The sequence below is a fragment of the Amblyomma maculatum genome, chromosome 3, assembly GCF_055883805.1.
Source record: "Amblyomma maculatum isolate TAMU_Amacu chromosome 3, ASM5588380v1, whole genome shotgun sequence".
NCBI classification, from domain to species: Eukaryota; Metazoa; Arthropoda; class Arachnida; order Ixodida; family Ixodidae; genus Amblyomma; species Amblyomma maculatum.
Genome location: NC_139346.1, coordinates 117,996,047 through 118,023,217, shown reverse-complemented (window position 1 = coordinate 118,023,217; position 27,171 = coordinate 117,996,047). Strand labels below are relative to the sequence as shown.

Here is a 27,171-nt window from a genome sequence, read left to right as displayed (position 1 = left end):
GGCCATGGCGCTGTCGTGCGGTTTTGTTGCTGCCTCCATGGGTGCTGTGATGGCTCAAGCCTGTCTGCACGCACTCTTAGCGTTTAGCGAGGTGCCACCTCGCTGGGCTGGCTGCACCGGTTTTTGGGAACGCAAACGGTTGGAGAAATGCTTTCATCCCGGATCCAGGGTGAGCTCGCAAATAGTGCCATCTTATTTACTCCTCTACACAACGTCTGACCAGTACAAAGCGGAGCTTCGGAAAATGAACAAATTGAAAAACTTCAATTAGACTAGAATACAGCAAATCGATGATTTTAACCCCCTGATTACAATTCAGCTTTGCCTTCTTTCTACACAAGCAATAATAAAATAAGCTGCCATTTGTTTCGTTTTGAACGCAGTAATAACAATATTTTTTTCAACGAAAACTCGAAAAACTACACCAATTACAGCTACCAGGCGCCTTAACAGTGCAGCTGCGCATACGGGGGTACTGTATAAATTGCCGAGAAACTGTAGGAAAAGCAACAAATAAGAGAGTTATTTCCTGCAATTTTGATTCACACCTCCCTGAAGACCAAAGATGAACACTAGACCTGCAATGACTAAGAGGACATTATGAGGTCAGGTTTTATAAGATGTTCCTCAATGTAGACGACGCGGCGTGTGGTATTCGGATAGGCTGCAAGCCATGCATTTTTTTGGGAGGAGAAAAATGCAGCCTAAGCACCTTCCGTGTTTTAATAGACCGATCCATCGAAGAAAACCTAAGTAAAACCGCTAGGGGTTTCATAACTACCAAAGAACATAGCCCAAACGCGTGTTAGAACGTGTTCATTATTTATATGAAATTGGATAAAATAAACAATCGATGACTATATCTGTGGAGACGTCATGGCATAGTGTAGCATATAAAAGTACTGAAAACAATTCGGAAGCGATGTAAATGCCATTCTTTGGGACCCGTGTGAATGAGCCATAATAACGTGTTCTGTTCGATGTCTGTTTCCGAATATGCTATGAGGCATGGTGGACACAGGAATGGCCCTTGATTTCTTTTTTGCGTGTCATTCATTGAATATGCTCAAGCTTTTGTGTCCTGTTTATCTTGTTGACTCGCCGCCTTACCCAAATTGTAGAGGTGTTGCACGTTTTGTTAGGAAAAAATCGGCGTTGCAAGTACGCCATCTCTATTGGATGCAAAGTGGCCGGCTGGAAAGGATTTCTGTCTGTATTGTATTTGTGCAGAAAGGTCATTGTCAATGTGCTTGTGAGCAGTGTTTTCACAATTTTGAACACGAACACAGCTGTTTCTGGCATACGAAATACCTCCATGCATAATGATGTAAGTTGCGTATACATCTTGTGTCCAATTGCAGAGGTTGTGCACTCCTGGTGAGAATGCGAAAGGCTGCTTCAACATCACTGAAAGCGTCAACGAGCACTTTTTGTGAGTATGCTATTTAGCTTATTGCTTCATAATTAATAAAAATGAAATAAAATAACCCGACGTTTTCATATTTTTCTTTTATTTCTGACGGTGCTGCGTAGACATATGAGAGCGCTGCAGAGCTTGCACTGCACAATTTAAAGGCGTGAGCGTTGGTTCTTGCTGCTTTTGTGACACTATAGGCTTCGGCATTTTTCATTTTTAGTTTTATTTGTTGTAACTGTTATTTTTATTTTTATGTCATTTTTTATTATGCTTCTGTTGTTGTGTTTTGTTTCTCTATATCCCTCAGAACAGTCCAGCGTCCTTACTCTAGACAGTACAATTATGGACGCGTTAGGAGGAATTTGGTGTGGAGTAGCCTTAAGAGCGCTTTGCTGGGAGATGGCAGGATAGCGTTAGATTTTTTGGGGCGACACTACTGTTTTCCTAAGTCTCAGTTCATGAGAACACGCTCTAGTGATACGCTTTGCTGAATTGCTGAAATCTCGCCCCTTATGAAGTAAGAAATGGTTTCACATTAAAAACAATATTTGTGTTCACTGTTGCAGCATGGCGAATATGCTCCGAACGATGATGCACCACAATTCATTTTTTGTAAGGACAGCCATCGATTGGATGGATGGATGGACTAAACTTTAATGTCCAACAGATAAGGTGATCTACCCACCCCCCGACACGCAGGTCAAGGGGCGGGTGCCGCCGCCTCAGAGGCAGGCCGGAAGGTCTTGGGTCCCAGCAGCCTCTTCAGCCAGTTGGACGAGTAGGAGCTGGAACTCAGGGTCCGAGCTGCGCAGCAGGGTCTCCCAGGTGTCTCTACAGCCTATATTGTTCGTCCTCCTGGGAGAATACGGGCATTCCCATATTATGTGGTCGAGGGTCCCTCTCGCCCCACAAAGATTGCACTTGTCACTCCTAGCCTCAGGGAACATGTGGTTCGCCATAACCGGGTGCGGATATGTATAAGTTAGCAGTCGCCTCCACGCCACTGCTTGTCTGCTGTTTAATTTCGGGTCTGTAGGGGGCACCAGTCTACGATCCAATCTGTAGTGCTGCGTGATCTCCCCATATTTTAGCAAGCGCTCTCCGCTTCCTCGGTCATCAAGTGGCCCTGTAGCGGCTCGGCGGTAGAGATCTCGAGCCAGCTTGTGGGCCGCCTCGTTGCCGGGGACGGCTTCGTGCGCAGGAGTCCAAATTATTTGAATTTTCCTATCCAACTTTTTCTGGCCTAGGATTCTGGCTGCTAAGGGCGAGATCCTGCCCTTGCTAAAATTTTGTATGGCAGTTTTCCTGTCACTGATGACAAACTTCGCTTCCGTTCCGACGCAAGCTAACGCGATCGCAGTTTCCTCGGCTATTTCTATGCTCCGCCCGCGCAAAGTGGCAGCTGTCACGGGATTGCCCCGGCCGCTGACGACCGTTGCTACCGTGAAACTGCCACCACCTCCCGCCGCGTCTACATAGGCCACTTCATGTTCCGAAATTTCGCCGAATCTAATTTCTAATGTTTCGGCTCGTTTTTTCCTTCTGTCTTTGTTATATTCCGGGTGCATGTTTTTTGGCAGCGGGGGAATCACCAAATTTTGTCCGACTTCTCTAGCTACCTCCACCTTGACCGTGGGACCCCTATCCGGATTTATTCCAACTTTCGTCAAAATGACTCTTCCTGTCTTCGTGGTGCTAAGTCTCTCAATTTGAGAGGTTCGCAGCGCTTCCGCCAGTTCTGCCCAGGTGTTGTGTACCCCTAGAGCCATCACTCTTTCTGTGGATGTGCATATGGGCAGTCCCAGCGCTCTTTTTACGCATTTTCTCATTAGAGACTCAATTTTTTTCTTTTTCCACCGCTTTCAAATCTAGATACGGCGTTGCGTAGCTCACTCGGCTGAAGATGTAGGCCTGTATCAGTTTCATCAAATTTTTTTCCTTTAACCCTCAGCCTCTGTTGGCCACCCGCCTAATTAGGCTCAGAGTCTGCATCGCGTGATTCTCCAGCCTCTTGATGGTCTCGCCATTATGTCCGTGTGACTGGAGAATCAAGGCCAAGATTCTGATTTGCTCGAATATTGGTACCTCGTTACCCGCCACTTTAATTTTGATCTCCGACGGTGCCTTGCACCTTAAGTGCTTCCGATTGTATATAAACAGTTTTGATTTCTGAGGCGAGCACGCTAGGCCTTTCTCTGCCGCGTAATTGACTATAATGTCGGTGGCGGCTTGGAGCAGGTTTTCGACGCACGAATCACTTCCCCGGTTGACCCAAAGGGTGATATCATCCGCATATATACTAAATTTTAATCCTTCGAGCTTTACCAATTGCTCGGGGAGTTCCCTCATAGCCACGTTGAAGAGTAGGGGGGACAGCACTGATCCCTGGGGCGTACCTTTACTCCCTAGCTCTATTGCGGGGTATTCCAGAGTCTGGAACTTCATGCAGGCCGTTCTACCCGTCAGAAAGTCCCTGATGTACCAATATGTCCTGGTACCTGCATTAATCTTGTTCAGCCCTTCCAGGACCGCCTCATGTTTTACGTTGTCGAAAGCCTTCGTGAGGTCGAGCCCCAAAATTGCTTTCGCATCTTTAGACTTTGAGTCTATTATGTCATGTTTGATTTGTAGCATGACGTCCTGCGTACACAAGTGAGGACAAAACCCGACCATCTCATGTGGCCACAGATCACCTTGCTCCATGAAACTCATCAGTCTGGTCTGGACGACGTGCTCCATCAATTTCCCCACGCATGAAGTTAGGGAAATTGGTCGTAAATTTGCCAGTTGAGGAGGCTTCCCTGGTTTCGGTATTAAAATAATGCTTGCCGTCTTCCACTGTTGTGGGAGCTCGCCTTATTCCCAACATTCCTGCATATACTCCGTTAGATACCTAATGGAGTCATCATCTAGGTTCCTGAGCATTTTGTTCGTTACTCCGTCAGGGCCTGGAGCCGACTTCGTTTTAAGTCTTACAATCTCCGCCCTCATTTCCGCTGCTGTGATGGGGGCGTCCAGCGCCTCGTTAGGCGCTCCACCATAGTCAGGAAGTGGGGTTCGTGAAGTTTCCCCCACATAAGTCTCAATTAATTTGCTCATGAAATCATCATCGTTCCCTTCGAAAGCGTGCCTCGCGTTTGCCAATCTTATACCAGATTGCGTCTTCGAGTTGTCTGGGTCCAACAAGTGCCGGAGGAAGCTCCATGTCTTGGAGAGGTTCATGCTCCCCTCCATTTCGTCACACTTGTTGTCCCAATTTTGTTCGCATAATTTGAAAGTATAGTCTTCGATTTCCTTATTATGTCGCGCAATCCTTCTTCTGAGGTTGCGGTTCTATTTCTGCTTTTGGGACGACGCTCCATGCTCTGCTTAGCTTCCCACATATGCAGAAGACGGCTGTCCGCAATCTCCGGGGCGTTATCACCTTCGAGCAATTTTGTTGCCTCTCTATAACGTCCGATTTGAGCGCCGTCGCCCATTCCTCGATGCTTCTGATGGGCTCCTGATATCTCTAAATTTATCCCACTCAACGACGGCCGGCGCGCGAGCCCGGCGTGTTTTAACGCCTTTCCTCAGTGTGGAGACAATTATGTAGCGGTCGCTGCCAAAATTTTGATCCGAATTATGCCATTCCAGACCTTTTACGTTTTTGGAGAATGTCAGGTCTGGTGATGTATCCTTACTGACGCTATTGCCCACTCTCGTTGGGCTCTCGGGGTCCGTGTGCAGAGTGAGCCATAGGTCATGTGTATCCTCCCACAGCTGTCTACCTTTTGGGCACTGGTGCGGGTAGCCCCATTCCTGGTGATGTGCATTAAAGTCCCCCACTATCAACAGTGGCTGGTTGTTTGAAATTTTGAGGGCCTTGCGAAGCAGAGCTCCGAACCTCACCTTCCTTTGCCTGGGTGAGCTGTATAAATTTAGAATGAATAGACTAGGGTCTTTCTGTTTTCCGGTTAAAACTTCTACAAACACGTTATCGATCTCTCTCGACTCTAGACCGTGTTCAATGGCTGCAATGTTTCTTTTCACGAGTGTTGTGACCGAGGATTTCTCTCCCCTGCCACTATGAAATGCCTGATATCCCGACAATTTTGTGGGCCCCCCGATTTCTTTGAGAGCAATCCGCCTTTTGCGCGAGGATGTGGCGCCATCATGCCGGAGCGGGCGGGAAACACATTGAGCGGCAGTGTAGCAGACGACGCGAAAGCGCACCATACGAAATGGCCACGCCAACGCTGGTAGAAAGCGAAAGCTTCCCCCCTTTTTTGGCCTCGGAGCGGAAAGTAGTGACAGTTATTGCAGCATATCATGTTCACGCAGTATGGGGGAAGGTAGAGCGTTTTCACAATCCACTCATAACGCACGTACGCATATACTATCTTCGTATTGTAAGAGCGTGTAGTGCGGGCCGTGTTCGACGTGACAGAATGAGACGATCTCAGCGTGCAGGTTTTCGGCAGACAGGAGAGCGTGGGGGCAGAGAGAGAGAGAGAGAGAGAGAGGGATCTCAAAGGGCAAAGCAGCCAGGGGTTTGTTGATGCTGCAGAGCTAGGTGGAATCGTCTCCTGTGACTTTGAGCGGCGCATATGCGCGGGGTGTCTTGAGTTACCGAGCACAATGCGGTCACCGCGGCGCCGTCATGGTGCAATGGGCGTCGCTCCCTCCTCGCGTCATCTACGACCGTGCAGCTATAGGATTTCATCCACGAAGATCGGCAGAGAGTCACATATACACACCCCGTGAAAAGGGCATTGTCCCGGCCGGAATGCACACCTGCAGGAAACGCGCTGCATTTTTCTGGCAATGGATGATTCAGAGCTGTAGCCGGTTTCTGGCCTCAGGAGTCAGAACGGATGTGGTCGCAGTGGTGAAAAAGTTCTCGGTGTGCAGAGAATGGTCATTGTGTTGTGAAAGGATCTCCAACGTTCATTCTGCCTCCGCCGCGATTTCTGCGGAATCAACAACTTGGTGACACATGTGAATCTCCTACGGATGCGCATCTTGGTCAGGAACCAACCGATGCGGATTGCCGATGGAGTCTCATCTAATAGCAGAAGGTACTGTTGCAGAATCGGCCGCTTGCGCCGGAAGCCACGACAGTTCCACTGCCAGATTTGATTTTCATTTGCGCGCCTGGCCGTTTTGCAGTTGCGAGACGACCTGTTCTATATTTTGTTGCTATCCGTTTATGGCGGCCATCTCATTCCTTAACCTTTGGCATTCCTCGGCCTGTTTCTGAACTGCCCCGAGGACAGCTTCAATTTGGATGTTGATATGGTTCACAAATTCACTCATCTTGTCATCTAACCTTTCCAAGTTTTCTATCCTTTTCTCCATAGCCTGAACAGGATCGGTGTCTTGAATTTTGCGTTTCACCGGTGGTGGGAGGGACGCCTCTGTGACCATCTTATCCTGTCCCTGCGGCTGTTGACGTACCACTGGAGAGGTCGTTTGTCTAATGGGTTTTTGCGGAGGAGGTGTTGCCTGCCTCTGTGATTTCTTTAAGTTTAGGATCTCGGACCGCTGCGATTCGACTATCCCCGTTAAGTTTTCGATCATTTGCTTTAATTTCTCAATTTCCTCGTCTCGTTTGCCCCTGTGATTATTTTCCTGTGAGACCTTGCCCGCAAAACTCACACCCTTAAATTCCTTGCTCCTACTTCGTCTCCATGCGTTGGAAGTATCCCTTGAGCTTGAGCGTCCCCTGGACTGGCTCCTGGCACAAGAATCGGAGCGTTCTCTGGGCGGCGGCGGTGGTCTGCCTTGTTTCGTTTCCAGATTCGGGAAAGAGTCCTCGCGGAATTTGAAGTCTTCTTTTACTTTCGGTTTGCGTTTTCGACTCTGATGTCCCACACCAGTCGTCGCTGCATGTTCCATCTTCTCCCAATGTCGCTTCTTCACTTCGTAGAGAGTGCGGAAAATTTCTCGACACCTGGGGTCTCCTAGTGCATGGCCTTTGCCGCAGAGCTGGCATGTTGGTTCACATTTGTGTTCTCTTGACGGGTTCTCGAGGCCGCAGCCACGGCACTTGGCGTTCGTCGGATCCGGGCACACGTCATCGCGATGACCGAGTCGGCCACAGGCGACGCATACTTCGTATTTTTTGCGGTACAGCTGGCACCTGTGCGGCGTCCCGTTGAGATAAATCTATCTTGGCACTTCTTTCTCCTTGAAGAGAATGAAGATCGACTTGGAATCTTTGCCCAGCCTGCGGACGCCTCGAATCTCGGGGTTGTCCTTGCGATCTAGGCGGTATAGAATTTCTTCAACAGAATATCCGAGCGGAACCCCGTGGATGGCTCCCTTGCCGCAGTGCTTGGGGAGACTTCCACCGCAGTGCTAGGTGGAAATCTCCACTTTTTCACCGTTGAACATGAGGTGTTTCACGCTCACGTACTTCAGCTTCCTCTCCGCACTTGTAGTGATGACCAGAACGGAGTGCTGCTTCATATTTGGTATTATTATATCTTCCTTCTCTTCGCGTGGATTGATCCCCGCCGACATTTTGATGATGTCAGTGAGATGTGCTGTTCCATATTTGGTAAGCCTAAGTAGGCCTCCACGAGGTCGGAGAACAATTTTCTCGGCGCCATCGATTGCAACGATCTTCCCGCTGACATCGTCGTTCATTCTAAACCAAGCCAAGGCAAAAACGTCATTCACCATTTTTTCTGTCAATCGCGATAACCCTGTCAAGCCTACCCCTCATGTAACACCCCGCTCTCCTGGGGTCTTTGAGGTATTGTAAATAAATAAAGAGTTGAGTTTAGAACAGCCGTACGATAGATGAATGGTCGGTGTTAGTACACATTTACTCATTTAATACATCATATATTGGGACAAATGCAGCTGCTGTACGCTACCTGTTTTATTTTACATTTGATATTTCACATCTCTTATAGTGACTGACTTTCCGACCTTGTGGCTGCTGCCGCACACGTCTTTTACTGTTGCTTAGTTTATCCATCAAACAATTAATCACTTTTTTATGTCCTCTGAAAAGGAGCAGCATGGCACTAAACGCTGAGAAAGCTTGACGAGGACCCGACCCCTTACAAGTCAGCAAACAGCAAGATGATGGCCAGCGATATATAGAAAATGCAATAAATAGAGAAGTATCAAAGAGTATAGAACAATATATATTGAGAGCGGCAAGCACAAAGAAAACAAATGAAAATGCCGGTACAAATAAATAACACAATAAACAGAGCTGTCAATAACAGTGAGAACAAAACTAAATCGCTATTTTAGGGCAGCAAAACAAGTTGGTAAAAGCGAGTGACGATATCGTGTTGGTTACAGTTAGGAACAGACTGCTATTGATTTAGGAAATTTAGCAGCGTAACAAAAGGCTAGTTCTCTACAAATAATCAATAATTGCCCTCATAAGCAAAACCTAGACGGTGACGAGACGAATTTTTCTGCAATAGAGCTGTAGTGAACAGTGCCGGCGTTGGTGGGGTTCACTTTACTGGTTAACTTATGTCTGACAACCTTGCCCCGAAACGGTGCCCACATGCTAGTAGAATCATACATTTGTCCAGCGTTTCGCTATCCCTTGAAAACGACACAAAGCAGCCGTGAGAGGAACTGCTGATTCTACAGGAGCACGGCATTCAAGAGTCTCAGCCTATGACTGAATAGAACGTATTGCCAATCCGTCATCATTGCTCTAATGTTAATGTACCGCAAACAACCCACCGCTACTTCCCAAACAAACCGAAGCATGATGCTCTTGATTTCAATTCTCCTCAATTTGATCCCTGCATGCAAGTAGTGCTATGATGCTTTTAGAAGACCTTCCGCCATGCGTCTAAAAAAAGCGAATTCAGTTATTTTGCCTATGAAGGGAATAGTTACATGGAGAGCCTCAAATAACATCTGCATGATAATGTATTTATTCTCTCCTAACCATTCTTCAATCATTTTTCCGCCCCTGCCGATATGGTCGCTACAGCCACACTTCTCTGGGAATGGCCAGCAGTCAGGACCAGGAAGATGGCGTCCGGCCAGAGCTGATGTTGTCGCTAGCCATTGCCTGGACGCTCGTGTGGGCAACGCTGCGCCGTCGCTCGCCCACGACCACACACATTTTGATGCCCGTAGCAATGGTTGCACTACTGACATTGGGAACAGCCTGGCTAAGCGGTGCCGGTCGTGGATTGCTATACCTGTTCGTGCCGCGCCTCCGGGAACTCATCAAGCCGACCTTGTGGGCGCGTGCAGTCCAACAGGTGCTTCTAGTGCTGGGCTTGGCTCACGGGCCCGCGCTTGTCCACGGAAGCTACTGCCGCCAGCTCGGTGACGTCCACAGGCAAGCGTTGACACGAGACAATGTCTGATAATAGCCCATTAATGTGAATAGGCTAAATAATTTATTTCACAAAAGCTGTTCAATGACACTGTGAGAACTAATGTACCATCTACGTTAGGTGTATGTGCTTGTTGCTGCAAAACGTTATCGGTCCCATCCCCTAGAGCAGTCGGCATCGACGTTGGCATCAGCCTTTTGGATGACATATCATCAGCCAGTATCTCGCAGGTTTTAACTAGCAAATGACATGAACATGGCTGGGCACAGATTGCTCAATGGGATCTGTGACTGAATGACTGCACATGGCATGGCCGAGCATGAATGCACTGCCAACTCGAGCTTTCCCTTCGACTTCGAGAGTGAGATGAGGGTTAACTCCATGGAAGCGCAGGTTTTAACTAGCAAATGACATGAACATGGCTAGGCACAGATTGCTCAATGGGATCTGTGACTGAATGACTGCACATGGCATGGCCGAGCATGAATGCACTGCCAACTCGGGCTTCCCCTTTGGCTTCGAGAGTGAGATGAGGGTTAACTCCATGGAAGCCTTCGATCCATCCAAAGTCCAGCACCCCACTCTTAGGGAACGAGGGCGCATATATATAGCTTTGCATATATTTTGGGCGTTCTTAAGGTATCATCGTAGCTTACTACTTTGTGCTGATGGTTATGTGCGATATAATAGTCACGAATTAAGAGGTTAACAATCAAGAGAGAATGAATGGGTATATTCGCCAATAAGGAACAAGAAAGAGAGTCGGAGACAGGCGCAATAAAACTTGTAGTACCATTCGCATAACGTTGTGGTTGGGTGTTCACATTTTTTTTTTGCTTCTGCGTACTGCATCACTGAAGGGTTGTCTTATATAGAGAAAAATGAATCAAACCATTACTCTCAAAGCCCGCTTTCAGTGTAGATACTGCACTATTTCATCTCGAAGTTTGCAGAGTAGCACTGTGGTTACGCCTTTTTTTAGTCTTAAAAGCTTAATATAAACGCTTCTGCCCTCATGCATACTACGGCAAAGCAACTTCCCCTTAAGAGTATTTATGCGAACATAGATACTGCGTATGCCTAAGAGCTGTGTGGAATACGCTGTAATGCTAGACTAACGTAATTACAATTTCATCATTTGAACACAGAGTATGCAGGAAAAAGCATATATTGGTATAAGTAATAGTGGAAATTTCAGTTCTCCTCTTCAGCGATCTGCTATGCTAATATCTGCCTAGAACAAAAAATTTGTTAACTGTCATTTGTTAAGAAATAATGTTTCAAAATAGTTGCTGCAAAATAATATAACTAACACGAGTTTTGGGTCCTCCAGTCAGTAGAGAACTTGTGCTGAGAAAAAAAGGCTTCCTCATTTGCATTGAAATAAAGGATAAATAAGCTGAAACTGTCCTTCTTCTACATGCCTTAAGTCGCAAAAATGTGAGTCGAATTCTCTTGGTTTGAATTAGGAGATAATGTCGAGCCCTTCTTTCAGGAAAGCATTGATCTTTTTTGAGTAATATCATCTCAGCAATAAAGAGTTGTAGAGTAGCATGACTCGCGATCCGTCAACTGTGACTGGCTACCGCCCATAGCCAGTGCGTGCGCCCTGATTGGTCCCGACGTGACAAGTTTCTTTGCCATGTGGCGCCATCTAACAGGTTGATTTTGGCCCTCGCAGTGTAATGCATGGTCAGTGATCACGGTAACAAATCGCGGATCGCGCTACGTTAACTCTAATATTCACTTTCCAAATTTTTTCCGGGACTGTGTTCCCAGATATGCGAGAAGGGATGATAAGAGAAAATGCAACGTATTGTTGAAACTGTCAGAAAAAATATTTTCGGGATGTTGGAACGTTACCCAACAGAATAGAAAAAAGAATGCAAAGGTCATTTTCACTATACAATGAGCTCTTGTCAGCTAGCCTTTACATTTTTTAGCAAGCTTCACCTCCTTGCAACCACTGCTCCTAAAATCAAACAGATGGGACAAAGGGTCCTTTTCTTTGGAGAACAAGACGCAGCCCGTGCTGTCTCCGCTAGTATGCCGCAAGACGTTGTTACGCACAATTTATGAGTCGAAATAAGATCGAAGACGTTGATACTCTTCGCTTCAGCGATATTGATTCTTTCATCAGGAGCGGTGTCAGCAGCAAGTTTTGATTGATGAGAGGAGGAGACGTAGATTGGGATGTCCACAAATTGTGCCAAGTAGGCATTGCAAGAACGTTCATCTAGTCATTGCTGCCACTGAAACTAGTTATGTCCCTTCGTCGTACATATAACTAGTCAGCTCCCATCAAATGTCACAATAAGCCGCTCCTATTCAACAAGCTTTATAGCTAGGAAGAGGAGACATAAGAAGGACTAGAAATTAAAATCAAGATATGAAAATGGAGCGGTGAATAGTCAAGTTCCTTTCGCGCGTGCAGTTGACTGTTTTTGCGTGTCTCCCTTAAAATACCGCCTAAAATTTCAATGCGAAGATTACATGAAACCTGGTAAAGCTTATCCTCAGACATCGCCCCACTATCTATAAAATGAGGTTATTAGCTTATTTGTGGAGTTCTTTTATTTTTCCATTCGTTACAAACAACCTAAATTGAATTGAACCTATATATATCAACTGGAAACGTTTCGTAAAATGATTTGGTATATCACTACCTTCATATATGGAAATAAAAACTTGTAATATCAAGTGTAAATTAGAAGATATAATGCATCACTTTCATTTTAGGAGTTCACTTCATAAGACATATGCATCCTGCTGGAAGGCCCGCAGTGCAATGCTCACTAGTCTTTGCTTGGAATAAGGAGATTGGTATCGAAGCATGAACGTGATTCAGAACAAGGCAATACTTGCCATCAAATCTTGTTTCCAGTACACTGTGAGAAAAAATAATTGCTCAGTTGAATTAAGATGCTACTGGTTGGCGCAATACCTCGGCACTGAAGCGAGGGAAGTCTGCAACGCGATGACAGCGACGAGGATTTAGCTTGGTTCGCTTTACTGAGGACAAATATGGTGTCTACATCTACTAGAAGAGACGAAAGATCAGCGTTGAGTGCACCTCACGTCCCTTGCTTCATGGGATTTCACTGTGGTATCACTGCCGGGAAGAGCACTAGACAGTCTAGCACAGCTGATCCGGCTTCTTGCGCAAAACTGTTTGATCAATGCTGTTTAGAACTGTCTTTTGCAGGGGCGTCACACAGTTCGACACTGTGGCTGAAGAAAACATACACTCGCTAAGTACTGAAAAAAAATTTTTTTTTAAACATAACGTTTCGGATCATACGGAGTTCCCTGATTACATTTAAACAGGATGTTTCGAGACCCCTACTGGTCCCTGGATCGCACTGTAATCCATTTCTTTAAACCATTTCTTTCTGTACTTGGCGAGTGTATGTTTTCTTCAGCCACTAGGTATGCCTATCGCCAGACAAGATTCGGTCGAACCCTCGACTATACACTTCGACATAGCGAGTGCACGGTGAAATGACTTGATAGGTCGCCTCACGTTCAGTACTTTTCTATAGAAGTTGCACATACAATGAATAATTTGCGTTCTCTCTTTATATATATATATATATATATATATATACGACACACGTATACAGCTGCCAGCCATTCGGCAAGCCACAGGCATTTTTTATTTTGCAATTAGCTAAGTAGGAAATTCTAACTTACTATGTATTGGTTCAGACAATAAAGGCGATTTGCTAAGTTGGAGAGCATATTCTTAAACCCCCTTCCATCTATTTCCGATGAATATAGCCTCATGCGTACTGTTTTTCCAAGCTCTAAAGAAAGCCTGCGAAATAGTTATATATCTCGTAACTAATGCATCCGTCCACCGCGAATTGTGCTGCTCTCCATCGTGGTCTGAGTGAACGAAATCAGCTGCGGCCGTGACTCGACAGTCCAGTCCCAGCGCTAGGCTGATATGTTGGCGATGGTAACAGCTAGCGCGGTGAGCTCACAGTCACCTGCGCCAACTTGCCTGAACCGGACAAAACTCCACCATGTACATACTGGCCTGCCACTGCAAAAAGGTCGTGGAACCAAGGCTGCAGCTGATTTCGTTCACTGAAACCCGGGTTGAGAGCAGGACAATTGTTGCTCACGAATCCTTCAGTCACGTGATATTTTTGTATAATTTCCTGACTCGATTAACGGTATATGCTGTATGGACTGCGCTACCCAGGACAGTGCTAATGGTTCTTGCGCTCACCCTCGGGGCTGGTCTACTGTACGCAATCATCGTGTTCTCCTCTCTCGGTGCCCTCTCCTGGGAAATCGACGTTCCCGTCGAACACGCGCTGCACTCAGGTATGTGGCCCTGATGACCCGAAGTTGCCACTCTATCCTGTTCCCAATGGCGAACTGTGGGCTGCCGCCGAGCACACCCGAAATCTCCTAATGTGTCAATTCTTTCCTAATTCGCCTCTGCTTTCTTAGAGAAGGGGGGGGGGGGGGGGGGACTGCATAGAAACAGAGTCCTTCATCAAAATTTGTGCACAGCGGGAAACAATTTGTGAAATGGCAATTTTTAACGCAATAACGATAAAAGGCCCATTCACTGAAAATCCGGCTTTGGCGACCGTCCGCGGGCTGTTGTGTTGTGAGCGAAACATCACCAGCATGGCGTTGGCAGGTCGTAACTGGCAGCTGACACGGCCGAGCACTGCATGCACGTAGTTTTGCGTTGCCTGATATTACCTGTGGCAGTAGCTGCCATCTCGGGCCTCTCTATTTTCACATGGGTGCAGGCGATGTCAGAATCAGCCTGCCCGCAAGTTTTGCATTCACATAGCCACTATGCCACACAGGTACGTTCAAACGTCTTCGCTAGAGCGGGGCTCATATGTGTATTGGTAGCCTACGCCATCACGTCATACCCTTAAAGGCAGAGCTTTAGTGCCCCATAATTTTTGCTGAAGCTACCCTTGCGCTAACAAAATCACCATACTGATATTATTCACTTGCGTTCATGTCTGCGCCCATATTGCAGCAAAAAACATATTACCGGTATTGACGACTGTAAAAAGTGTTTGAAAAAAAAAAGTCTTAAAGGAATCTATACTCTAAATTCTAACGGCATGTTTCTTCATGTTAAGGAGGCACAAGACGTTTTTGTATATGGATCACCATACGGGTTTCACATAAAGTCGCTAAATAATTGATCACTTATTTCGTTTCCTCACCAGTTTCGGTTTCAGCAGTCAAGAGGTGGCTGTGACGTCACAGGCACGTCTAGGACACGCGCCCAATGAAACAACACGCCTATCCACTGACGTTTCATTTGTTGTGATTCATGCTCTTGAGGCAGGCTCGCTTGAGCGTTGTAGTGAATTCAAAAAATGGAGAAGTTGTTGTTATACTCTGTTTTTCTCGTCTTGGTTTCACCGCGCTAACACGTTGAACGACAGAAAAGACAAACACCACGGAGCGCGAACTAACAACTGGTTTTAATGGATGAAACGGAAGTCATTTTATACACAAAACGTGGTCGTCATCAAACAAACATAAGCAACGAGGAAACATGAGGAAACAATCATCGCAGGTAACAAAGGCATACAGCTAGACACACTCATCGCGATAATCTAAGCAAATCAACTTCTTCGCAGACAACGACAGTGATACGTTGCTGATACACATATCGGCCCCGACGGATTTTATTTTAAACGCTTCTGTGATCTCTCTTTCGGTTTTATTATCAGAATGGGAAATAACAGCGGTTTTTTCAAATTGAGGCTTACATTTGCAGTGCTGGCAATGCGTAGCCAGCTTCCCTGGATGCGCGATTGATTTGCAATTGTTAGCATGCTCATTTAGCCTTTTGTTTATGCACCGACCCGTTTGGCCGACATACTTCAATCTGCATGAGAGGGGGATGGAATAAACCACGCCTGTATCGCATTCGACGTGTTTCCTCTCATGATTGGTGGTGCAACGTAGTTTGGGTGTTTCCTCGAGTCTGCTTATTTTTGCGCACAACCCCGATAGCTTTTTGGGTGCCGTGAACACCACAGGAACTTCGTGCCTGCCTGCAATCTTTTTTAGATTGCAGGCAGGCACTCGTAAAACCTGGCTTATTTTAACTATGTTCCATTCCTTTCGATACATGCCTTATCTGTAGCTTTATACTAATAATAATTTCTGAGCCAGGGCAATCTCCAACCAACCTTTCTATCCTGCTTCGGCATTCTTCTGGTGATAACCAGTGATGTTTCTTTCAAAATGCGGATTCCAATACAGTGATCTTTATTTGATCAATTTATCATCATCATCATTTATTATTCCCTAAAGATCATCATCAGGGACATTGCATAAGGGGAGGGGAGGAGACAACGGTGAGAAAGGGCATACGTTAGCATAAAAAGAAAGGAAAGAATACAAAATTGCATAACGTTGACAAATTGAAAAAAGGGAAGAAGAAAAGTCAGGCAATCGATACAGTGCACATAAAACACGGATAATCATGAAGCAAAACATAACAAAATAACAATAAGTAGTAAGATCAACAATGGTTAACAAAGTGGCAAACACAATATAAGTATTTGGGTTCATTCATTTGCTCAATTAAAGATGACTATAATACCGTCTGGATTTTGATCACACTTTGACCGTGAAGTCAGAACAATTTTTAATTCACATGTTTAGGCTGTGTTGTCAGGTATTACACACAGCGTACGAACGCTAAGCTATCTAAATGAGACTATTCCTGCAACTTGAAAGATCAGCATAGAGATGAGTGGTTTCCTTATCACTCTGTGCTCTGTTTCTTCTCTCGTTTCTTTTATTGTGTACGTATTGGGACCACCTCATTGTCCGCACTTCAGCCATATGCCTTGGTACGCTTACTATTTCGATGATTGGGGGTACATTTTTACGCACGCTCGGGCTCTATAGGATTCTCGGCAATGTCGCGCCACCACGTTTTATTATTTTCTTATTAGGTTACATCATGATGCATGTGTGACTGTGTGAATGTTGCTTATTTTAGTTTTGGTTTATCTTTAGTTGGTCACCGTCATCAGTACTGATACTAGCAGACGTAGCGAAAAAACACAGGACACTGCCTGTAACATACCTCGGCCGAAACGTCATATACATTCTCTTTTCCTTTACGATGTAATAATAATAATAATAATAAGTTTATTCGGACATGAAACATGTCTGACTTTTTTTCGAACGCCTTCTCAACCAAGCCCAAAGCCCCCATTTTTTTACTACAGATATATTTCAAATACGGTAGCTACGACTTTGTCTCAGGACATGGCCTTCTTGGAGTGAACCATTCCTTACCATTGAAAAGCATTGCTCCGCAGCTGTCACGTTTCAGAACTCCAATAATCGCGCATAGGGTCTGCAGTTTCCCAGCGAAGCTCAGCAGCGCTCTCTTTGCGCAGGTCAAGGCGCAGTGTTCATAGCTCTGAACAGCTACTCGGTGCACTGGGCCTACTCGGGTGTCTTCTTCCTTCTTGTCCTTTTAGTGGGCGCCAACTCACAGGCAAGCACCTTCCTTGCATATACAATGAAACGTCGACTAATTTCTTGTTGCCCCAAGCTTTTCTGTAATAGCAATGCTGTGGCATTATTCCAGGTGGATATTGTTTAAAGCGGCGTCCATTTTAGTGACATGCAGTGTACGGAAGCACTATTTCTAAAGCTACAGCGTAGCGAGTGTTCTCGCACTGTCTCCCCTACCCCCATTAACTTATTCTGCAGATGGTGTAACATGCATAATTGCGGTGTTAGTAGATCTGTATTGAAATGAATAAATAAATACAATTTATTATTTTATTTTATAATTTATAAATACTTCCTTATTCAATTTATTTCCATAACATTTGTAATAATAATACGTTCCAGTTGAAAATGAGACTTACATTGAGCTATTGAACGCACAGCTCCAAGAGAAAAGAATATTGGCAGAAGTGGCTTGTGATTGGAGCCGAAACACTGCCATACGCGGTGCAGCTGTTGCCGCACGCATCAATACCGAGAGGGCGAAGCATGTTCCATTTCCCAAAGCAGGGGTGGCTGGCAAAAGCAGCCCGTTCCCACGATGACCGACATGAAAACTGCATCTATATTAAAGTTCATGCACTCCTTATGCATTCCTTACCGGCATAATTTTCTGCCAACGTGACTGCGCACATGATTTAATTCGTTTTGTTTTGTTTTGCTGGCGTTAAAAACTGCGATATACTTATCGCTGCTTTCCTAAAAGACTTGGCTGGGCGATGCACTGCCAAAAGCAACATGGGGCAGTGCCTGCTTCACAGAAAAGCAGGCGCAGTTTGGATCAGTTCGGTCAGAGCGACATACATGCTGTCGTGAATTGACAAAACATCCATCGTCCAGCATACTGTGACCTTTGAAGGAAGACGGCTAGATAGAAAATGTCGCTGCTCTTAACACCAGTTCCAAAAACAAAACAAATTCACTTTTGTGCCCAGCAACATTGACTCATAACTCTGCCGATAAGCAATGCAAAAGCTATCATTTAAACAGCATGCTTTCAGTTGTTCTGCTTTCTACCGGCCACCCCCACTTTTGAAATGTTAAGTGCCTGGACATATCGCTAGCAGCGAGCGCAGCACCAATAGATCCGTTCAGTTCAGTTTATTGCCTTTAAGGTCCCTATAAAAGCACATTAGATAAGGAATGTCATATACAAAAAGCAAATATACTATGATATAAAATCATTGAAAACAAAAACAAAATGTCAGTTAAATGTGCCAAATATGTCGATAGGCACCTGCTAGGAGTCATGTCATCTGGAAGGCCATTCCAGTCTATAGCGGTCCGGAAGACAAATTGCGCATATCGCAATATTTCTGTTCCAGTCACAAGTCAATTGTGCTGACCTTATTCCATTTCAGCTGTACATCCACGCCCGAAAAGGGTATTTCAAAAGAGAGGGGATAATGTAATAAGAACGTTCTAAAATGTTAAAAGTGGTAAGTTTTCATTAACGATCAGAAGACGGTAGAATTGAAATTTTTTACTTCCGAAAAAATAATGGTGAAAGGAGGCAAAGTAGAAGTTCAAGGCAGTTCTTGGCATTGTAACAAAACGACCAGTAACATTTTTACGTGAAGGACCTACGTATCCACACAAAAAAAGTGGACACAGTGAAAAAAAATGCAGAAAAAGAAGCCAGCAACATATAGTTGATAGATGAAGAATAAGTGAAAACTTCCTTCAAAAATGCCTTATCGAGGTCATTTAAGCTGCCGAGAAAGGTCGGCCATGATGAAAATATTTTTCTTTAACAGAATTCTGCTAATGCGGAACAGTTTACCGGGTTGAAACAGACTGCGTCACACTGAATAAATTCTCCTTCAAGCATCAATGGGATTTTTGAAGAATCCCATAAAGTAAAACAAGCAAGGCGCCCGTGTGCTGTACGATGTCAGTGCACGTTAGAGAACCCCAGGTGGTGGAAATTTCCGGAGCCCTCCCCTAAGGCGTCTCTCATAGCCTGAGCCGCTTTGGGACTTTAAGCCCCACAAACCAACCAACGTGTCTTAGGCTTAGCTGCATTCACAATTTTGACAAGGTAAGCTTTGGCAGCAAAGGCGTTGCAGAGATTCGTTGGCGTATATAACCGCTTTGCGATATCAGTGATGTTCAACATGTGCTTGCCAGGATATAGCAACTTGAGAAATGAACACCGAGACGTTTGTAATTGAACTCGCAGAGTCTGGTGAAGTACCATGGCGAAATTAAACACGTGCACTTTTTTCCTGTTAAGGGATCTCCTGCACATGAGGTTTCATATTTACTAAAACTCCGTGGGCGTGAGCTACCTGTAGCACCTATTCGACTGGCTGCTAGATCGCCTTGAAGATTATATACTCAATAATTTTGCAATGAAGAAAATACTTCTTCAAAAGGCGTAATGAATGTATTAGTACTCAATAAAGGATAGGACTTTGTGATCACTGCTAGGATACTTTCCATATTAGGAAGGAGTAAATGGATGAACAGGCGCCGCAAATCACTTTACTGTTCTGATTACTTACGCTTAAATCAGTAATAGATCAGTGCTGTCAAGATCGCTACGTTTACAAAGAATATGCTAGGCAGTAGTGAATGATTTCCTGAAAAGTAAAAACCGCTTTCTGTGTCAAACCCGGAAAAGTGTATGTTCAAATGGGTGACAAGTAAAACATATGATTGTCGTTATACATGACAACACTCGCCTAAAGCAATAATGGGATGTCGATAATGGGAGGTAGACTCGCTGAATTCGAGGTGTTGAGATTATGTGAGTTTTTGTCTCGAAAATATTACACGCTGAACCTGTGAGTGATAAGGCAATAGTTCTCAGCGGAGAAGGCAGTTTGATTTCGTAGCACCGACATTTCGATTGAGCCAAACTTTGAAAATTCTCCAGGGTGCGAAAAACAAATTGATAGCAACATTTAACAGTCCACATCAGTAGTTATCAACATCTTAGAATTACCTTATTATCTGAGGGAACGACAGCGGCTGGACTTCAGAAGTTTCAAAAGCTCCGTGTGTAGACATAATGAATCATTCCATTTTTTCGGAAATGGATCAGTCTTGGGATACCATACTAACGTAATATACCTGGTTTTGTTTAGAGTACGCCTTGTTCTAAATAGTGACGTGGAGAAGCGCGCAGCCTCTGCGCCTTTTATATCTGTGACAAGGGCGACTAAATGGTTTGCAATGATAAAAGTGAGGTGCCAGGGAATGAGCCCTGGGAATGAGCCTCTGGTCTTTTTTATTACGGCGGGTTATACTGAAAATAGCTCTGACATTCAGAAGATGCGTAGAATCGCTGAAGAGAGCTTATGAGAGGTCGTATAATATTTCTTTATGCTATATTTGGAAACATTTCGCATGCTAGTAGGAATAAATGGTATTGTGGATTCCTACTGAAAAAAAAAAATTACCAGTTAAAACAGTATGAAAACTGCATCACTGCGCGAACTGCGCGAACAAAACAAAATCAGAGCAGACGCACGCCACACAAAGCGCATACTTACACTGCTAATCGAATGCTTACAGGAAATCTTCTTATATCTTGGGAAGCCACCAGCTAAAAAACGGAAAAGAAAATTGACAGCAACCAAAGTATAACAGTTCGAAACCAAAACCAAGAACACAGGCGCATTCATCTGCATGTAGCATACCATCCACACGCATCTAGCCTCTTCCGCTTCTCCCATTCTTCTAAGGTTCTCGGCATGCTCGGTGTTTGTGGTCGAGGACACGGGTGCTTTGCCTTGATGACATTACATTTTTTATGTTCTGTTCTTCTTACTTTCAAGACCTGCATGCAGGTAAATGCGCCAGTGTTTTCAGTTTTGCTTTCGAATTGATATGTTTGAGTCGTTCTTAGTTTGTTTTTAAGACTTGAGCTGGCGGCGGCAGAGGATATAAGAATAATGCGTGTGACCATTCGATTTAATTCGAAGTCTGAGCCCTGTGGTTATTGTGTGTCCGCTCTGTCCTTATTTTATTAGCGCAGTTTTGAAGATGACCGAATTTCCCCAACTAGCGTGCCAAAAGACACTTTTTCTTATGCTGGGAAATAGCTATGCGAGTGCAGACAATTTCTAATGCGAAGATATGGTTTAGGGAAAGAATCGCACGCAGTTACAGAATTAACGCGCCTCCACATTTATGGGAATGCGATCATATTTGTAAAAGCTGTATCCTTTACGACCATGAAATGTGCGGCGATTTTATTATGTTGTTCTTATAGACACGCCTCTGTGAGAAAAACCCTGAGCCGATCAGGAGTTAATACGTGATCACGACGAGACAAGGGGATTAGTTACGGTACATTGGAGAATCGTATAAAAATACGATTTGAGGTTTATTTGCTTTTGAACAAGGCATAGCGCCGTGGAACTTGAATTTCGTAAGAGCGTACTAGACAATATATTTGAATGTGAGGAGAACGTACTATGCAAATTGTTATTCCGCTGATCTCTGAGCCGGTCTCGTATCCCACGCCTTCAGCGGTGCTATATGCGGAGCACATTTCGCCTTTAATTAGTTTGTTTTACTTAGAAAATAAATTTAAATGCTCAATGATTTATTCTAGGGCGTGCACTGCGATTGTATGACACTGCTGAGGGCAATTTTCTCTCTGTTAGCTTGTATGTGTATTCCGAGCACTCTACTGTGCCCAAGGATGCGGGATCGAATCCCGGCCTCGGCGGCCGCTGTTTGATGAAGGCAAAAAGCAAGGCGCCTGTGTGCTGTGCGATGTCAGTGCACATTAATGAACCCCAGGTAGTTGAAATTCTAGTAGTCCTCCACTACGTCTTCCCTCATAGCCACAGTCGCTTTGGGACGTTAAACCCCACAAACTAAACTAAGCCAAACCATTCCTAGAACCGTAGCTTTCCGCAACTAAAGTTCCTAGTAGTCGCAGTCACACAATCTATCAGTATGCTTTGTTCCGACGCAACCGTAAACTGCAAAACGGTAATAGTATAGTGAATTTATTCTTTACTCTGCAATACATATAACGCTGCAGATAGGTTCGGTGGCATAGCAGCTGTTCTTCAATTTCATAAACCACAATCACTTGTATATCCACATTATTCTTGCACCTCGCCCGTAAACTACAGCGGGAAGATTCCCAGCGTTAGTGAGCGGTGCGACCAGAAGTAGTTACTTTTAGTTCAGAACATAGTTCTTATTAGAAAGTAGCATTGACATTCATGTTGTACTACTAAATCTTAGAAATATGGCATGAAAATGTGACATAGTCCTCTTACATATGACCAAATTCAGCATTTCTCCCAGAATCTGCACCTCATGGGACATCTCCGTTTTAAAGATTGGCAACATGAACACTCTGAGGCTAAGATGGCAAAAATAGGACTAACTGCGCCCTCCATACTTTCTCGTCTCTGTGAGAGGTTGGTCTGTAATAAATTGCCGTACTGGTAATCTATTTGCAGCTAAAAAAACAGGGAATAGGTGTGGGTGGATAATATATCCAGATTTGCTGCCAAAAGACGAACCCTTGTTCCGTTTTAGTTATTCCTTGCTTAGACTGTATGTGAAAGCAATCAGCGAGTGTACGTGTCTTCATTGCAGGCAACCTTGATAGAGTCAGCGTTGGCACACTGGACGGACACGTTTCCTGAGCTGGTCGGCCAGCGGCCGCCGATAGCTATAGCCCATTGCGCGGCGGGCTTCGTCGCTGGTCTGCCGCTGGTGTCGCGACAGGCGGGGCTGCAGTTACTGCACCTGCTAGACGCCCAGGTACTCGGACCTCTGCTGGCATTCACAGCACTCTGTGAGCTGCTTGCTATCACTCGGCTATACGGTATGTCTCCTTTCATGCAGTATGCTCATTGGTTTCATTTCTATGAGCCTGCTAAAGAGCTACACCACCCACGCTGTACATTTGTGCTCTATGGCTGTTAGCTGGTGTTTTATTCATTCATTGTGCTGTGAAAGGTGCGCGCTTCATTTGAGGCCCTCCCTCTGTGTTAGCATGGCTGTCCTTGAAAGAGACGATTTTCGGTGCATTGTTATCTCTAACGCGTTTAGAATTGTAAAGACCCTGTTCGTATGTTCAATTTCGTTTAAGGGTTCCTTCAATTCATAAATGTTTTGCAAGGCACTACATTGCTTAACGATTACTTCAGGTATGCCGATGAACTAGATTAGTACACTTTAGTCATTACATATGTACTCCAGGCAGAAATACACCACGTGCGTAAGTATGAATGGGACTGTTCTGATTTGAGTGGCGTGCATTTTATATGGCATATGTGAATGCCTATTGATCACAAACGTGAATAGGGTTCACGCATAAGCTCAAAAATAAAGCCGGTATCGAAAATTTCCATCGCAACTGTTTTTGCTGCAAAAAAAGGGTACTAATGCACCTAGGCAATTTTCAGACCATTCGCACACCATTTTTCAAAATGAACACACTTAGGACTGCTTGTCAGACGTGCCTCGTGGCAGATTTTCGTCAGCGGCACTGAGAGTATTTTGATGCTGCGAACAGCAACGTCTGGTTCTCAACACGTGAAACACTGTACCTCTCAGCGGTAACAGAAAGCTCCGTTGACGGCTTTAAACAAATTAATTGAGTTTTATGTGTCTTCAATAAGTGCAGGCACAGATATTATAGCCAAAGATCCGCCTACTCTCTAGACTAATGGCTCCTTTGCACTGTAAGTGTGCTGAAAATTACGAGTTGTTTGCCCTAATACACACAAAAGTGTTTATACGAATGCAGGTCTTGAGCACTTCCGGCTAGACGTGCTTCTGATGCATGGTGAAGCGTGGGCTCCGGTTCTAGAGGCGGCGTGGACGTGGTTTCTGCCAATTCTTCTGTCGGTAACCTTAGCCGGCGGATTGGTCGCTGGAGTCTGTGACGACGCAGATGCACCCCACGGTCTGCCTGGAGCTTGCATGGCCGCTTGGTTTCTCATCGCAGTGGGAGTTGCACAGGTACCACTGTGGGCCGCCAGAGCGGTCATGTCTAGAAACGACGTAAGTACTTTGCAAAGACGTGGCCGAACAGAAAGACTTGGCTTTCAGTGCTCTAAGCACGTTCGGCCAATGGTTACGCTTGCTTATGTCACTCACGCCAGATTTCGTTTGATTCGAAACAGAACCATGGCGTCAGTCTATAAGGAAATGAAGAAAGTACCTTTCAGAATTAGAACCTTTGCCTGCACAGAGTAGTAGCACCCCATATATTTAATTCTACGCTACTAACCCTCAAAACAGATTACTTCACCATAGTTTGTTGGTAGCAACAAAACTATTGAAGCTAATTTTCTAAGAGGTTAATACGAAAGCGATGACATCAGCTAGATTTTTCTTTCTGACCACACTACGGCGTGCACTCAGATCAATTTGATTCGAGTACGATGCTTAACTTCACGAAGCATTATGTGCTTTGAGTTAGGGTGAAGTGGAGGTCTCAAGATTAATTTCATCAACCAGGGGTTCTTAACTTGCACTACCGTCGTGGAGTAGACGGTCTGCTTTTTTACCTTTTGCCTCGGTCGAAATGAAGCAGTGCCCGTATCTTCTGGCTCGGATATCGAACAAACTGTCAAGCTAGCCATCGCTATGGAGCTAATGGCACCACAAATGTGTTGTGGTAGCGTGATCAACAGACCGCATGGTGGTATGATCTTCTAGTTACTAAGTCATGCACGTTTAGCTCATTGCTTAAATTTTAATTGTTATTTCTAGGCTGAATAACCTTTAGATTTTATTTTGTTTTAGGTTATAAAGGTCATATCTGCTGTTCGAATTATAGCTCTTCTTTTTAAATCACTCTACCAAACATATCAATAATTGTTTTAAATCAACGCTATATAACTTCTTTGTGTAATGGAGAAGGTTACCTTCATTGGAAAACCGGCGATGGCTGTCAGTGACTTGATGCAACCAGGAGAGTATTCAGCAACGACTCTATAAACACTTGTGCAAAACACGCTGCACAGGTACTATTTTGGGTGAATATTCTTGAGGAATAATGCTTATGAAGCCACATTACGGTAATTGAGCAACAGATACAAGGTATATTAAAGCCTTCTGTCATATTATGCTGCTCCTAGATGAAAAGCAGAAAGTGAGGACTGAAGTGGAACAAATACTTGCCGTTCCTTTAACGTTCCATAGAGTTACCTGCCAGCACGTGTTTTACCTCGTTATCGCTTCCTGCTCTTTGCACATTGTAGTATTCCTTGCTATATTCATCAGATAGTCTCTGTAAAACGTGAAATTGACTTGTGTGGCTTCAATGCCGGGATGAGCGCCTCCTTTTCATTTTCAAGTGGTAAATTTCACGAGCGCGGTCACAAAATCGTGCCTTTGATACCGACGTAAAGTGTACGATAAACACTTAAAAGCTAACTCGTTGCCTTGCTTTGGGAAGACCAGTCAATACAGCTTAACCCCAGAAAGTTAGTAATGAATTTTAATACGAAAGCTTTCAATGTCTCATACTTTCGGCGTTCGTAAGTTTGGTCAAACCATAGCTGTCAATCAAATGACGTGATGATGACGCCATCAGAAAAGCAAAAATTCTTTCTTCACCAGCAACCGAAACTCCATCCTTTGCAATCCCAGCCGAGCGCTTTAACAAACTGCGCCATGTCCGCAATCGTGAAATACACATCATTATTCTCCTTACCTATCGTGAGGCAGATAGTTAAAGATAAATAAATCCAGTCTCCAGTGGGAATCCAACCACTATTCCTCGGATTTTCAGCTGAGCGCTTTAATCAGGTGCGCTATGCTCGCAATAGTGAAATGCACTTCGTAATTTTCCCTTCCATCGCAACGATTACATCAGAAATGACAATGAGGCTGAAAATAATGATATTGATAATGATGACATCAGCAATCATAATTACGGTGCATTTAGTTCACAATGATAATGAATGCAAACATGATCCGCCGTGTGCACCAGCAACGCTAGGCATTCGCATTTCTGCAGTATAGATTCTGCAGTGGTCTCGAAACTTTTATGCATCCGACGCTTCCATCTTGGTTGCACTGATTTTAAAGCACATTCCTTGACGGAAGGTGGCTTAAACAATTCTTTTCTACACCTGTTCTTTTTGCATGTGTATATTAAATGGGGTATTGCATAACGCCGTCTTGATGATCGAATAACGGCCCTGTTAAATAATTTGAAAACTTTCCATATACCACGGTACACTTGCTCACTTCCTTTTACGAAAAAAGTAAGATAATAGCTCTTGGAACTTTTAAATCTGCTTTCACCATATTTTGTGGTGATAGCCTGAGGTCACCATATATACAGATAATGTTGTACTTCTCTTGTTACAGAGTGCCGAGGGTCGGTGTCTTGTACCCTCGTCAGTTATGGAACTGCACCATCTCTCGACCTCAGACGCCAGATCGGCGGCAAGGCATCCAAACCCTTGAGCTACAAAATCTGTGTTTGTGGCAACACTCAAGAAAATTTAAAAACAGTTTCTAACGTAACGGCGCATTTCAGCCGTCAAGTGATGTGGAACTACTGCGATCGTAGTTAGTATTTAAAAACAATTACTTTCAGCGATTCGTAGCAACTTTTCCACGCAAACTTCTTATTTCTACCTGTAACATTAACGCCGAAAGTAAATAAACGTCTGTAACCTATTGACTGCTTTCAGTCCTTCGTTTGCCTTGTGAATATTGTTGGCGCGCTTGTAAAACATACAGTTGATTGTAAGGTTACACGTAAACTGCCCGTGCTTTTCTGCGAGGGTACTGCTAGATCTCCTTTCAGTTGCGGTCATAGAAGGAGCTGAGCATTGAAGACTAGAACTGCTGAAAATCATTTAGTTTACAGGCTAATTTTAGATATCCAGCTGGCAAAAAAACGCTTCCTTTATCTTACGGCAAATTCACATTTTCTGGCATCGCAAATTCAAA

General features: G+C 44.5%; 1 protein-coding gene across 1 annotated transcript; it reads left to right on the top strand.

Annotated features, from left to right (window-relative positions):
* Window positions 1–26,866, top strand: LOC146195802 (sodium- and chloride-dependent glycine transporter 2-like). Its single transcript, XM_084596278.1, has 4 exons — window positions 1–169; window positions 22,843–23,074; window positions 24,002–24,258; window positions 26,581–26,866. Exons 1-4 carry the CDS (start codon window positions 5–7, stop codon window positions 26,677–26,679), a joined length of 753 nt encoding a protein of 250 aa, XP_084452404.1. The 5' UTR covers window positions 1–4; the 3' UTR covers window positions 26,680–26,866.
* Window positions 26,867–27,171: the final 305 nt, after the last annotated feature.